Source organism: Pongo abelii, chromosome 15 (assembly GCF_028885655.2).
Source record: "Pongo abelii isolate AG06213 chromosome 15, NHGRI_mPonAbe1-v2.0_pri, whole genome shotgun sequence".
NCBI classification, from domain to species: domain Eukaryota; kingdom Metazoa; phylum Chordata; class Mammalia; order Primates; family Hominidae; genus Pongo; species Pongo abelii.
In genome coordinates this window covers 58,737,969-58,754,078 of record NC_072000.2, presented here as the reverse complement: position 1 = coordinate 58,754,078, position 16,110 = coordinate 58,737,969, and the positions used below count along the sequence as shown (strand labels likewise).

General features: G+C 44.0%; 1 protein-coding gene across 4 annotated transcripts in view; it reads right to left on the bottom strand.

Annotated features, from left to right (window-relative positions):
* The window catches only part of SAMD4A (sterile alpha motif domain containing 4A), a 224,936-nt gene that overhangs the window by 88,092 nt on the left and 120,734 nt on the right, over positions 1-16,110 (bottom strand). For all 4 annotated transcript variants that reach the window (XM_009249089.4, XM_063715851.1, XM_054530105.2 and 1 more), the window contains exon 3: positions 2,551-3,069. In XM_009249089.4, the coding sequence (XP_009247364.2) occupies positions 2,551-3,069 (519 nt within the window). The remainder of the gene's footprint in view (positions 1-2,550; positions 3,070-16,110) is intronic.

The window sequence follows — 16,110 nt, the reverse complement described above, 5'->3', positions numbered from 1 at the left end:
CCTCAAAGGTAGATATTGTGAATGTTCCAGTTTTACAAGTGGGCACCTTGATCGGAGAGGTTAAATTACTTGGCCAAGCTGTAGTTAGCAAATTGCATGTCTGGGATTTCTACCTAGGAGGCGTTGATGCCAAAGTCCTTGTTCTTCCCTCTGTCAGGCTGCCTCCCAGGTGCTCAGGGTTTATTGATAGAGGCATGAGTGAACAAGTGACCCAAAGGCTTGGAGTTTTGACTCACACAATTGAACCACCATAGGCAATACAGAGGAGTACAGCAATGACATTCACATTTTCTTAAAGAGATATTATTGACATATAAGTGTTGATATGGTCATGAGTGTTTGAATGAAACTTTCTGGAGGGAGATCTGAACTCTTTGATCTTCTCTGATGCTCTGGAAGAGGGCTCCGATGCCTGCCTTCTTACAGAGGTATGTCGGCTAGTCATCTGGTTAAGCCTCCAAGTCCTTTTCACTCAAGTATTACATAGGGTTTCAGAGGTCAGTAAGGCCATGACAGTCATTTACAAATTTTCTACCCTCTATGGGGCTGGCTGGGTGGCCACAGCCAGAAATAAGTGCTTGATGACTACAACCTGATAACCATCTTAAATGTACTAAATGTCAAGACCTGATCCTGAATGTATAAATCAGTAGATAGAAATATATAATGAGCCAAGACTAATTTTCAGACAAATGACATAAAACTCAACCGTTTAAAATACAAAAGACCAAATTTTAAGACGGCAGGCAGCTTAGAGCTTGCATCTCTCCCAACTATTAAAGAGTTTTGTAACAATTACTAGATTCTGTTGCTGATGCAGGAAACTTAGACCAAGAGACTGTCATCTGCCTGCATGTCATCACTCCTTATCATACAGAGACGAGTAAACTGTTCCTGCTGGATTATAGTCTGAGAAAGACAGTGTCATCAGAAACTCTTATATAATAAATTAAGATGCAGTAATCACCTAATTCCCATAATGTGCAAGTTAACCATATCTAAATGGAAAAGCAGAAAAAAGAATTTAAAAAAATCCCATGTTGTAGCAATATCAATGCAGTATCTTCAGTGTTTACTTGGTTATTCCACTGAGGTACTGTTTCAGTTCATGTAGCTGTAACTCAACAATCCTACCTATTTGAGAAAACCATTTAAAGAGGCCTGGTAACCAAAGATCCAAGTAGGAACAGATGCCAAGAAGGCATCACTGCCAATTCTTTTTCTTTTTTTTTTTTCTTCTGAGACTCACTCTGTTGCCCAGGCTGAAGTGCAGTGGTACAATCTCATCTCACTGCAACCTCTGCCTCTTGGGTTCAAGTGATTCCTTAACCTCAGCCTCCCGAGTAGCTGGGATTACAGGCATACACCACCATGTCCGGCTAATTTTTGTATTTTTTGGTAGAGATAGGGTTTCACCATGTTGGCCAGGCTGGTCTTGAATTCCTGACCTCAAGTGATCTGCCCGCCTAGGCTTCCCAAAGTGGTGGGATCACAGGCCTCAGTCTCTGTGCCAGGGCCCCAATTATTAATCCTCTCATATCTTTTAACTGGGGGTTGCTGCATGAAGACAGGCACATCAGGTCTAATTGCAAAAGCATTCCTTGAAGAAAGTTATCTTGGCACTGCCACTGCATTCACAGACAGGTGCAAACTAGCATTAAGGAACACTGTTTGAAGACAGGGTGCACTTCCACACCGCTACTTTATATAGGCACCAATGGTGTGTTTGTCACTTTGCTCGGCCTCAGTGGGGAGACACAGAGAGGACTCCCAGCCCCAGTGCCCAGCCGAGGGTGCAATACTTTGCTTTAGTGGTCAAAAGAGCAGAGGGCTGTCCTCCGCTCTCCCCACCCACAAAGCAGTTCCTGACCCGCCTCTCCTAAGGTGTTGGACTGAGTGAGAGGAAGTCCACGGCATTCTCACCAGGCCACAGCACACAGCAGTATTCTCAGTTAGCAAACCTGCTCCCACTGGTCAGGAAAAAAGTGCCCCAACAATTGGGGATTAAAACCAGAAAATGCAAAGGGAGGAAACATTCCAGGGTGAAATTTAAGAAAAACAAACAAACAAACAAACAAAAAAAACCAGAAAGAAAGAAAGAGAAAGAAAGAGGAAAAAATAAAATAAAGAAAAAGCACAAAGCCCATGAGGCTGCCTGGTTAACCATGGGTTAGAATTAGGTTTAGAGAATCACACAGTAACTCAGTGTCTCGGCAAATCCAAAACCCCAGGGTGAAAGACATGGGTGAAATGCATTTCTGTTTGTGGAAACGGGAAGTTTCCTCCTTTCATTTATTCTCTATTTATTTTTGGTCTGTTTATAACCCAAATTTGGACTATCAGTCACTTTTACCTTCCCAGTATTTTCATCTTTGCAGAGTCAAAGGGCAACAAATATGGGGTCCAAAGGACCTTTCCCACAGCCAATTCCAATCAGTCCTTCTCTCCCAGGGTCACAGGGTGCATGGAGCAGACACTGTCAGCAGGACATGCCACATACACAGCAAATCGCCAAACCAGACTACGTTAAAGGGCTTCCGGGGAACTTACTTGTACTTGTGCTGGTTCCAATCGTATTGATTGTGGTGGGGACAGATGAGGAGGAGTAGAGGGGCACATGGCCATTCTCACACCCCATGCTTTTGTCCTGCCAGTTGGAGGCATTGATGCAAATCCCAGAATCCCGAGAGTTCTGCCATCCATTGAGCTTGTCATCGGAGTTCTGTCTTTGGTGATAGTAGTGTGTCTGTCCATAATCCACAGAGTCTGAGCGGCCTCGGTTCTGGCCACCAAAGCTGGTTGATGTGCGGTCCTCCAAGTGATTCAGCCACATGGCTAACGCACTACGGTCTTCTAATGAAGTGGCTGGATGTATCAAAGCATAGGACAGCAGCTGCCTGCTCTCCTCAATGTGCTGGTTGTGTTCAATAGAGTGAGCCAGGATTTTGGGCAGCAGTTTCATATATTCTACTTTTGCGTCGAGGTTTCCTGGCTTCAGCAAAGGCAGATGAGTTAACAGGAGGGAAATCACTTTATCCTTGGATTCCTGTTGCCATTGGTTAATGATTCCTGAAAAGGGAAATATACAGGGCAAATAAGCAAATACACCCACAATGACTCTAAACAGATACTCTAAAGAGAATTTTTATGGATTAGGGTCCCAATCTACATAGCCTGGCTATATTTTCTCAAAAGACCCTGTGCATCAGATTGGTTAACTGACCCCAGGTTTTCAAGGGCCAGAGGCTCCAATGAAACACAGATCAAACATTCTTAGATATTGAGTACTCAATCAAATTCTCATTCGTGTTTCCAAAAAAGCTACAACTACTTTGGTACAATCAAATACAACGTACAGCTCTGTTTTCTTTCTGAGAAAGGTCTAGCCTACCCCCTGATAGACAGGGGGCTAAGACTAAGAAGCTCTCCATAGAAAAGCAAGTATGAACAAAGGTCCCATTCCAGAGTCCTGGGGGTGAGGCTGCTTCACCTCCCCCAGACATCTCCCCCAGACATCTGTTGAAAGTGATTTAAATCCTGGCAAAGGCATTTGTGTGAAATTGGAAAAATTTCCTAGATGGAGAAATTTGTCAGGGAAAAAAAGAGCTCCCCTCATTTCTGTGCAGTAAGACTGCACCTTTCTCATGAGAAGCTAACTCAGAACGACTATGGGCTCAAAGCTAGAATATGCAATGGACCCAAGACTTGGCTCCTGAGACACCTCTAATCGCTGTTTTGCTTTATGTAGAGATCAGCTTGTTTTTATTGTGGTAAAATACGCATAACATTGACCATTTTAATCATATTTAAGTGGATGTTCAGTGGCATTAGGAACATTCACAGGCTGGGGGTGGTGGCTTACGCCTGTAATCCCAGCACTTTGGGAGGCTGAGCCAGGAGGATGGCTTGAGCCCAGGAGTTAGAGACCAACTTAGGCAACATAATGAGACCTCATCTCTACAAATAATTACAAAAGAAATAGCCACGTGCGATGGTATGTGCCTGTAGATCCAGCTACTCCAGACACTGAGGTGGGAGGACTGCTTGAGCTTCGGAGGTCGAGGCTGCAGTGAGCTGTGATTGCACCACTGTACCCTGGGGCTTGGGTGACAGAGGAGACCTGGTCTCAAAAAAAAAAAAAAAAAAAAATTCACCATTTCACAGTGGTGTTCAACTATCACTACCATCCATCTCTAGAACACTTTCATCTTCTCAAACTGAAACTCTAACTACTCTAGGTACCACAGAGAAGTAGAATCATACGGTGTTTGTCCTTTTGTGACTGCCTTACTTCACTGAGCATAATGTCCTCAAGTTTCATGCTCTGGGAAGACCTGTTTTTAACACACTCAGAAGGATCCTTTCTGTCCCCTCTCACTCAAAACATCAACAATGCACTTTGCCTTGATTAGCCTTTGAGAAATAGCCTGTCTTGGGATTGACAGTTATTCACAGGCTCTGGGCCAGAGGAAAGAAAGCTCATTTTCAGAGAAGTCATTCCTGACACCTGGAGATCTCAACACTGGCCCACTGATGACCCTACAAGGGCTAGGGCTGGACAGTCCTGCTGGTTTTTATGCCATATCTAGAGGGTTGGAAGGGGTTTCTGGAATTTAGCAGAAGGGCTTAGCAATTCTAGCTAGGTGCAAACATAACAAAACAAGCCCAGTTATCACTGTTGACCATAAGCTACAAATGCATCAGCCTGTACTGCAATGCCTCTCAAGACTACGGGAAAGAATATTTCAAGAAAAATACCAGCAAAAAAAGACGCATGGTATATAATGAAAGAGCATGAGCTTTGGAGTCAGGCAAAGCTGGGCACAAATCCCAGACATGCCATATAATTTGTGGTAGAACCTTGGTAAGTTACTTAACTTCTCTGAGCCCCAAACACCTTATCAAGAGTGGTACAAATAGCATCTGCCTCTCCACGTGCTGTGGGATTAAATAACGTAAAGTAGCAAAAGGGCCGGTCAAGTACTTGATGATGGAGGTAATTCCTTCAGCTTGTCTCTGCATAGTTGGACTCATGTTAGAGCAATGCGGGTGGTTTGGGATACCAAGTTTTAAAAAACAATATAGAGAAACCAGAGACGACCCAAGAGAAGTCATTAAAAATGATCAAGGAGGTAGAAAGTCAAAAGGTGAAAAGAAAATGGGTTTACTGTGCTTACAACAATATGAAGAGATGCTTGACTCACTTCAAGTGGGGATTTCATAAGGAGATGCCAAAGAGTCAACTATTTGAAGTAGAAGTCTCCAAATCGAAGCAGGAGAGATTAAGATAGGACACGGAGAAGAACAGAATGGCCAGAATAATGAAAGACGCAGAATTACCAAGGAAGGCTTTAGAATCTCTGCCCTGGGGGTCTGAATAACAGAGTGAGACGATCTTGAGGAGCACTGTCCAACAGTAATAAAACATAAGCCACATATGGTAGTCTAAACTTTCTAGTAGACATATTAAAGAAGAGACAAAGTAAACAGGTAATGTACATTTTAATGATATATTTTATTAAATAATCAAATTATCACTTCATTATCAATTATCATTAATTTCATAAAATTATTAATGAGCCATTTTTCCTTTTTTTGAATTAAGTCTTAAAAATCTTTTAAAAGTCTTAAAATGTCAATGTATTTGATCATGGACAGTACATCTCAACTTGGACCAGCCACAGCTGAAGAGCTTAGAAGCCTTATGTGGCTGGTGACTACTGAGCTGGTGAGCACAGGGCTGGAGACATTCAGATGGGGAAGGCTGGCAGGAGGGCACAGATGACCTCAGCAAGTCCCTCCCAGCTCCCTGACTCTATATTTAGCTAATTGCCACCTGACACAAGACAACTCTCACACATTCCACTAGGTATAGCCTCCCTTTTAAAGTAGCGCTGAGAGGCGAAGAAAATTCCAATTCTAACTTTCTCCTCAATTCATCTTCAGCAAATACCAGGCATGTTTTAAATGATGAATGTGCTTAGCATGAAGATAAAATCTATTCATTAAGCCCAAGAGGCACTGAAAAGAAGCAAAAGGGGCCAAGAAGCAAAAGAGGTTATGTTGTAAGCCTACTGTCATCAGAGGTGGCTAGCATACATCCTTGAAAATGTGCATTTAAAGATAAAAATTAGGAATGACTTCTAATAAAAAATTCATGAAGCTGAGGAACTCCCTAGCTTTCTGCTAGGTCATTTCCCTGTTTGGATATTCTACCCTTCCACAAAAAGTCAACCTAAAAAAAAAAAATCAGCAACAAAAACAAAACATAAATAGGAGTCATAGTACAAACGAAACATGTTATCTCCATGTAACTGCTCTCTGCTGCGGATTAACCTGGGATTCAGAGGAGGAACAAGCATAGCAAAGAGGAAGGAAAACGAGAGGCCGCTGGCCCCGGTCCCTTTATCCTCAGGACAGGGCTTGGATGGTAGGACCAGGAAGACAAGTATTGCTTTTGTTTACTACCACTGGGAACATAGAAATCAGATTGCTCTCTGAGGGCTAACTACACCTACTGGATCAAACTATTTCTGCTACCACTCCAGCTGCCACTGCTGAGAGCCAACAGTATTGAATGTTTTCGAAGTGCCAGGCACTCTTCTAAGCCCTGTGCATTTAATTACTCACTTAATCCTCCCAAGAAGCTTATGAGGTAGGTCCTATTACTAGCCTTCTTTTACAGATGAAGGCACGGGGCACAGATGGGCCAAGTTACTTGCCCCCGGCCCCCTGCTAGTGAAGTGGCAGAATGGAGGTAGGCAAATTCGATATTAGATACATAATGGCTGTCCTGCTACAATAGCATGGCCATAAGCCAAATATATTGATATTTATAACATAATTAGATGTTCTGTAGTTACATGATATAGAATCACATATAAATGCATACAAATATGTAATAGTTATAAACATTATATAAATGTATTAATAGAGTACATGGATCATCAGAGTTGGTGAGCAGCAGAAGTATAATAAAAAGGAGTTACAGAGACAATGTAAGTTATACCTATTGTGATTTAAAATATGTTAACTATTTATTTGACACACCTCTTTGAAAGGTACAGCCTAATTCCCTTCCTTCTGAGTGCAGGTTGGATTCAGTGAGTCACTTTCAGTAAATAGAATGTAGGGGAAATGGCGGCATGTGACTTTATGGATTAGGTTATAAAAGGCATCCATGGCCTCCCCTTGCTGCCTCCGAGTACTCACTCTGGGGAAAGCCAGCTGCCATGTTGTGACATCATGCAAGCAACCCAATGGGGAGGTCCTTGTAGTGAGGAACCGAGGCCTCGTGCCAATACCTAGCACCAAGTTGCCAGCCATATGAGGGAACCATCTTGGAAGCAGATCTCCTAGCCCAGGTAAGCCTTTGGACAACTGCAGCCCACATACCATTTTGAGGAATCCTAAGCCAGAATCTCTCATATTTCTGACCCACAGAAACTGTGTAACATGTTTATTGTTTTAAGCTGCTAAGTTAATTAATACACTATCCAACTGTCCCTCTAGGTAAAAGGAAGTTTTAGCCACTTGGTTTTGAATACATCAGTCTTTCTGGCAAAGCCATCCTCATTCTGGCATGGACCCATGAAGTTCCTGTTGCCACTAAACATTTCCCTTCCTCAGCGCCCCCGTCCTGATTATCCACTCACAAAACAACCTTTGGACCATGATTTAGCTCCCCAGCTACCCTCAGGGAGAGAATGAACTGATCATAGAGACTTGAGGTATTTCCAAAATCTGTGATAATGATTTTTCAGGGCAACTTAATACATAATTTCTGATTATGATTTGGCTTCCTGTGGAGGCCTGCCGACAAGGACAATGTGTGCTGATTATATGGACTTTGAGTACGTCTGGTCTCTCTGATGATGGCTCCTCGTGGCAAATTAACCAGCCAGCATTGCAGTGTCTACCTCCCCGCTTTCTAGTTAGCATGAGTCAGTCTTTCAGGAGAGTATCCCCAGGGTGCTGACAAGCGTGAACATCTCTACCTTCAAACAGAAGCCAGACCCTACATGCAGGGACTTGTTCACACTGGCTAGGTCCTGTCCAACTGCCCACTGGCCTTTGTGGCATCCACACTACCTTCCAGAGAGCAAAGAATCTTTGCTGAGATTTGTATTTAACAAATTCTCCTCCCTGGGGAAGATGCAGGAATCCTCAGAATTTTCAATTAATTGATCACTTCTGAGATCCAGGCTCTACCATTACTCACCCCAATATCACCTGATTCAGGGCACAGTGGAAAACTTAAGTGCAAGAACTTCAAGGTTTGATGATGTCAGCTCACCTCTGCTATGTTTTCTGAATATTTTCTTTGTTATTTCTCTGTATAAGGAGCAGAGATGTAACAGTTCTATTACATGGATGTTTAACGTGGATAAAAGTTAATGATTTAGAATTTGTAAACCGGTGACATAGGAGTAGTAAAAAAAAATTAGAAGAGCTACAATTAAAGACCGTGAGGATTAGGAAACTGTCCCAATGATTTTTGGAGTGACATAGAGTATGTTTAAATACCAAGTCTGGTATTATTACTACACAATGGTATGTCAATGCTTAAGGGCTCTAGTTGTTAGTAAATTACCCTTAAATTGCTATTTTATTATACCCTTGTTTTCAGTTTAATAACGTTTGCCATAAAAGGGTTTCTCACAAGCGCATTTAGGCAATTTGCTCATGCAAGAAATGGCTAGGAATTAAATGCACACACAGAAGAAGTACTGGTGAAATAAATGTGCTAAAAGGCAGGAATATTGATGGGTTTTACATGGTCAAAGGCTCCTTGGAAGAATGTTACAAAGTCAACCCTAGACACATCATGTACTAAAGGCTTCTAAATATAGTGCAACTCTGCACAACTGAAAAGTGGATAACCACACACACCATGTATTTATTTGGTAGAGATGTGAGCTGAGCCCAGGGCACCTGAAAAATCAGGGCAAAAATACCAACATGGCAAATGGTGGGATTCTTGTGTTGGCACCTGCACTTGAATTTGTCTCCCAAGGTACCCTCTTGAGCTAGAGTTGACCAGAGAAGAATCCCCATAATTTGGTGGGAGCCCTGCTAGTGGTATGGATTAGACCAGTTGTGATGGGGAAACCAGTCTGGAGTTATGAGCCCTTACAGCTGCAAGTGGTGCTTTGAAAAGGTACAAAGGATTGAAAAGATATAAACTCTCCCCCTCTTTTTTCTTTTTTTTTTTGAGATGGAGTCTCGCTCTGTCACCAGGCTGGAGTGCAGTGGCACGGTCTTGGCTCACTGCAACCTTCACCTTCTGGGTTCAAGCAATTCTCCTGCCTCAGCCTCCCAAGTAGCTGGGATTACAGACATGCGCCACCACACCCGGCTAATTTTTGTATTTTTAGTAGAGATGGGGTTTCACCATGTTGGCCAGGCTGGTCTTGAACTCCTGACCTCATGATCCGCCTGCCTCGGCCTCCCAAAGTGCTGGGATTACAGGCATGAGCCACCATGCCCAGCCCTAACCCTCCCCCTATTTTCAAGGAAGGTGATTGCGGGCTTCCAGGGTGGCCTCCATTGATCCTAGACTACTGGTATTCACCTATGTGCTTTTCTCCCACACTGAATGAGAGCTGGTCTATGTGACCAAGAGTGTGCAGTGGAGGCGTTCTGACCTGAGGTCATAAAACGCATTGCAGCTTCTACCTTGCTGTCTTGGTTCACTTGTTCTGGGGGAAGCCAGTCACACCAATTATGAAGATGCTCAGGCATCCCAGGGAGAGACCTGTATGGGGAGGAGTTCAGGCCTCCTGCCAACAGCCAGAATCAACTTGCCAGCCACGTGAGTGAGCTTGGAAGTGGCTCCTCCAGGTCTAGTTTATTTCTTGACTACAGCTTTGTTGGAGACCTTGAGCCAGAGCTTCCCAGCCAGGCTGTTCTAAATTGCTGACCCTCAGAAAACTGAGAGATAACTTGTTGTTATGTTAAGTTATTAAGTTTTAAGGTAGTTTGTTACACAGCAATAGTTAACGAATACAGAGAGCTTTTGGTTACTTGGCAAAAATCATTTCAAAATGCTACTGTCCCTTGGATTTACTAGAAAAGGCAGGGATCTATGTAGTGGACTCTATAGACCATTATGACCATTCCAGTCTTTTCTGACAGCAGGAAGGTCATCAGGTGCTGGTCATTCAAAGTCATCTGACCATCCTCAAAAGGCAAGAACCAGTACCTCTTGCCCTAGCAGATACTTCCAATGAGCCCTTTACCTCTCCAGAGTAGAGATCTGGTCATCTCTTCCATGGAGACTTTCCATCTGTAGTTACTTTTTCCCCAGGTACCGGCACAGCTGGGTGCTCCAGGACTGCTCCTTTACTCCTTGAGGACCCAGGCCAACTGGAAACTAGTCCTGAGATCTCAGCCAAGGACTCAAGTTAGGGTTAGGATTCACCTTCAGGTTTCTGACTTCCTTCAGCCATGACCAGTCAGGAGGTCTCAGGCTGGCCATTCCCAGAGGGCACAAAAACCAGGCCAGCTCCCCCAGCCACCTGCCTCGGTTCTGACCTCTGGCCCATGAGTATGCAGACAACTCCACGTTTGTATTTCCATCCCAGGTTTCTCCCCTGAGCCCCAGATTCACATTCCAACTGCACCCTCTCCATGCTCACTCAGATGATCTCAAAGTCAACATGTCCACGACCCAACTCTTGCTCTCACTCTCACCACATCTGCTTCTTTGCTCTTCTTTCCTATCTCAGCAGATGGCTTTCCATCTTTTCAATCGCTCAGGTCAAAACCTTGGAGTATCCTTGACTCCCTTCTCTCATATCCTGCATCTAACCTCTCCATAAATCCTATGGGCTGAATCTTCAAAATACATCTGGAATGTGACTACCTCTCACCATGTTTCTGCATATCCCCACCCTCTCCAGTAGTCTATTATCAACCATAACGATCATTTCTAAAAGAAGGATCTTTTAAAACTAGAAGGTAAGTCATGTCACTCCCCTGATCAAACATGTCAATGGCTTCCCATCTCAGAGTAAAAGCCAAAGTCCTTATGATGGCCTGTTAGTCCCTCTATGATCTAGCCTCCACCCTTACTACTGACCCTCTCCTGTTTCAGTCCATCCTGGCTGCTGTGATGTTCCTTCAACATATCAGCCGTGTGCCTGCCTCAGAACCTTCACACTTGCAGCTTCCTCTGCCTGGAACACTTTTCCCCCACACCCATGTTTAGCCTCTCTCAGCTCTGTCTTTGCTCAAATGTCACCTTCCTAATGAGACCTTATCTGTCCATACTATTTTAAACTGCCCACCCCACTCTCTCACCTTACACTCCCTTATTCCCAGGTCATGCTTTGTTTTTTCCATAGCACTTACCACCATGTGACCTGCTGTACAGTATGCTTATTTCTGGCCCCTCTCCATTAGAATGCAAGCTCCATGAGGGTAATGAGGGTGTCTCCATTTTTTCATGCATTAATAGTTCCTTATGAATTACAGTTTTTTTTTTTTGAGACAGGGTCTTGCTCTGTTGCCCAGGCTAGAGAGCAGTGGCACAATCACGGCTCACTGCAACCTCAAACTCTTAGCCTCAAGCCATCCTCCCACCTCAGCATCCTAAGTAGCTCGGACTACAGGCATCTACTACCACATCTGGCTAATTTTTGTATTTTCTGGAGAGATGGAGTCTTGCTTTCTTGCCCAGGTTAGTTTCAAATGATCCTCCTGCCTCAGCCTCCCAAAGTACTAGGATTACAGGCATGAGCCACTGCGCCCAGCTGATTATGACCTTTTGTTTGATAGTGTTTTAATAGTCTTTTGGATTTCTTCAAAATGTTAGGTATTTCCTAGAAGTTTCCTTTAAATGGAAGGCTTAAGATAGAATAGACAACCTATAAACAATAGTAGGTACCAACTGTCACACACTAACTGTTCAGTCCCCCCTTTCTCATTCAACTTTGTTGTATTCTTATTATTTTTAGCTTTAACATCAAATAAAAACAGGAACATGGAAAAGAAGAAAATAAAATGATTAGCTCAATTTTCAAAATCTTTACTACCTCCCCCTTTTCAATATTCTGTTTAAGATGGAAAGTTTCCCCATTGTTTTTTGCTAGAAAACAAAAGCAAAATGGGTGCTTTTTGTGATTGTAACTGACATCAATTAAAGTAATCTTCATGAAAAGGATTTGAGAGGCTGAGACAGCAGAACGAAATATATTTAATACAACTCTTGCAAACATCTGTTGAAGAAGGAAAGAAAAACAACGTCAATAGGGTTAAGACTGTTATATGTCTGATTTTTTTTGGTGGGGGGGCACTAAGTGATTGTTTTAATAAGGCCTCATAGGAATGGGTCTCCTAAGAGTTATATAAATTAGAGATGAAAAAAATGTTACCTCACTCGACAAACACAAGACACATTCTTGTAAACCACACTTGACTAGTTTTTTACACCAAAAACCCCTCAGAGGAGAGGCTGGAAGTGTTCTAAACACAGGAAGCTTTCCCACTCTCTAATCTTCAGCACCACCCTCACACTCCAGACCACCACTGCCAAAACCCCACACACCACAGAGTGACACTCCAATAGTATCATAAAATAATGAATTAGCAATCCTCATGCTGACCTTGCAAAGGAGAAAAGTGTGCTTTCTGCTTCCACACTTAGATTTAGGCCTTGTTGCACAAGAGGCTCTAGACATGAGGGTCCCAAAAGGAGCACAGCATTGTCCACGTAGCCTAACTGCAATAATATTTTACAAAGAACTCCAAGGCCAGCATCCTTGGCAATGTCTAGACAGTCAACAGAGGAGTATCTTGGGAGGAGTATAAACAGATTGAATCACAAAAGAATAGTTCATGCTTAATTCAGTGGAGCAAATGGAACAACAGCCATGCCACACAACAGGTTTATACACCTCAGGAAGTCTGGGAAGGGCTGGAGTGCACACATCCCACCCCTGACACCAGGGAGCCATTCTATATCTTCATATGACTGTGAACTGTGAAGTCACTGGGTCCCACGGTTTCTAAAATAACGAGGAAGTTGCTCAACAACTTATAGACAAAATTTCCCAACTCAAGAGATGGGATCCAAAGTGTAAGTGTGAATGTAAGAGCCCTGTGGTGTGGTGTGTAACCATGTAAATATTGTCACCAAGGAACAGCATGTAGATATTCCCAAAATATGCATGTTAGCAATGTTGATAGTAAAATGTATGTATCACTCATTTAGGTATGAAATATGAAATACTTACACGTACAAGTCATCCAATGGGGGAGAGAATGAAACATTTTGTGGAGGCAGGATATTCGAGTCCATAGTCACAAATTAACTGATACACTTTTTGGAAAGAAAGGCCTGGCTAACTGTACAAGGACAGAGTTGGGTGACCCTGGAACATATTCAGCCTGGCTCTCCTTTCCTCCTGGGGCATAGCCCTGTAGAGGGAGCTAGAGGCACACCTCCCTTCCTGCTTCCCCTCCAGCTGCCAGCCAATGCTGGGAATTTCCGCAACAGTAAGCAGTAAAAGGCAGTTGATTTTTACCTGTTACTTGTGCACCAAACTCGTTTTCAGGTTAGTAGGTCTACTGATGCAATCAGAATAAGATTTTTCAGTTTTTTTTTTTTTTTTTTTTTTTTGAGAAGGGAAGCTACTTTTTCATTGCTGAAGTCCTTGGGCAGTGGGTAAGAAGAAAAGGTAGGAAGGATGATGGTGAAGAATGCAGTTCTCTAAATAGGAATGAGAATGGCTGAGGCCATTTCCCTCCTTCTGGGCATCCTGCCATGAAATTGAGTAGATCCAGGGCTCAGTGGCTGGACCAGAATCAGGAGGACTGATCAGATGAGGGCCCTTGGCTTTGGCCACATTGGTGGGGATGCTACAGAAAGAGACAAAACCTCAGAGCTCATAGGGATAATGTCTCCAGACAAGGGTCTCATCCTTCCCAAGTTGCAAGCATGCCGCCATCTAGAATTCTACAACAAAGGCAGGCACAAAAACAGTGAGAGGGCTCAGGCAGGGAAAGGTAAGGGGGAGCAGAAAGGCCCAGTAGGACGGAGAAGAGCAGATGCAGAGGCAGAATTAAGGACTTTGTCTACAGACCCACACAGCCCGGTGCAGGCAGGCCTGTGGGCTGTGTTGTAAGCACCTTGCACTGCTGAGAAGCTGGAGAGAGGACAAACCTGGCAGGAAGGAGCTCCTTCCTGGAAACAAACCTTCTAAACTCTATGGAGGAAAGCAGGAGGCAGCAAGGGGCCCCCTATGTCCAGGGAGTTTGGAAACTAACCATTGTCTGCCCTCTCTCAACTCTACCCCAGGGTCTGAGACACATGGCCCAGTGAGGAGAAAGACAAAGCTAACTTCTAGCCACACTGGTTCTGAGCTGGGAGTGACAGCACTGGCCTACTGTGTTGTTTGAATCTAGCTTCATACCATCATCTTTGGAGGTGATTGTATTTATTAATCCATCAGATATCTATCTTTGGTTCCTACCAATGTATATGGCCTAGTGCTAGGATCTGTCCTTTTCAATGACATTTGTGGTATCAGAAATAGCCATAGGGAAAGTTTTGTACCCATAGAAATGTCTGTAACACAAATAACTTGGGGAGAATCAGACTAATGGGGTAGAGAAATACTAGGAGAAGGGCTCCATTTCTAGAACCAACAGGCAACACTGTAAGGAGTAGAATCCATCTTCTGAAGTACTCCTAGGCCCTCCAGCCAGCACTCAACACATTATTTGGCAGAAAAAAAAAAAAAAAGAGCTTAGTCTATTATCACTATACCAGTGGAGACTTAACCTCTGGCTGTTTGAATCTCAAAAGACATCACTAGTATTTATCATTAAATACTCTCTGCTGTAGATATGTCTTGGACACATCTGAACCCTCCCCTTCCTGCTCCTATCATCATCTGTGATGTAGTTTAAGAATCCACCTCTCTCCCCAAATGCCATTTGCCCACTTGGGCCCTCATTGCCTTTTCTCTACCACAATTGAGCTCAGTGACTTGCACATCTGTATGACACACCCCCCTCTTCACCCCTCCCTTGAGGGTGGGGACAGCCCATCCACTTCTGTGTCTCCTACTCCCTCACCCAGGTTAGTGCTGATCACACAGCCTTGCTAGACCAACCTGGTCAAAAAAAGATACATGTACTTTTTCTGTTATGGCTGATGACACGGCACATCTGTTCCTCCTCAGCTTTGTGTCTCTGATAAGTATCAACAGCAGAAATCTCTGGACCAGGACAGAATGGTGAGGGGACACTGAGGCTCCAGCAGAAGGGGAGGGCCGGCCTCTCTTCACAGATGATGTCTCCAGCGTCTTCACATCAACACCCCTCCCTTGGCCTTCACCAGGTCACATGTCCAATGTATTTCTGCTAAGAGCTCCCTCCTCTTGCCTCTACTCAGTCACAGACACAGGTAGGGTAGCCAAGTCACCCAGACACTCGGAGCCCAAGATGCTGGTTGTTAGTGCCTAAGATGGGTTCAGTTGTCTTGGCGGCTCCTTTCTGAGGTATTCACTCCCAAGAACTGTAGGAGTATCAGGTGCTCTAAGTGACTTGGGGAAAACAGAATGATAATATGGCATGGGGAATGAGCGCACAGATGCTAGCCATGTTGTCTGAGCTTCCATTGAATGAGCTGTGTGAACTTGGGCAATTCACTTAACCACTCTGTGCTTCTGTTCCTCTATCTGGAAAATGGGCTACCTACTAAGATTGGTGATGTTTGAGTTACTTAATCTTTGTAAAGCATGGGACCATCATCTGGCCCATAGTGAGTACTATGTAGTTGTTAGCTGCTCACCATCAATCTAAGGGACCAGGATCACGCTCCATGGGGCTCTCTCCTACAGGATGGGGACAGGAGGAGACCCAAAAGCCCTAAGGCACTGGTTCACAAAGTGTGGAGGAGGGGCATGCCTGGAAAATTGTTAGAAATACAACCTCTGGGCTGGGCGCGGTGGCTCACGCCTGTAATCCCAGCACTTTGGGAGGCCGAGGTGGGTGGATCACCTGTAAGTCAGGAGTTTGAGACCAGCCTGGCCAACATGGTGAAACCCTGTCTCTACTAAAAATACAAAACTTAGCCAGGCATGGTGGCGGGTGCCTTTA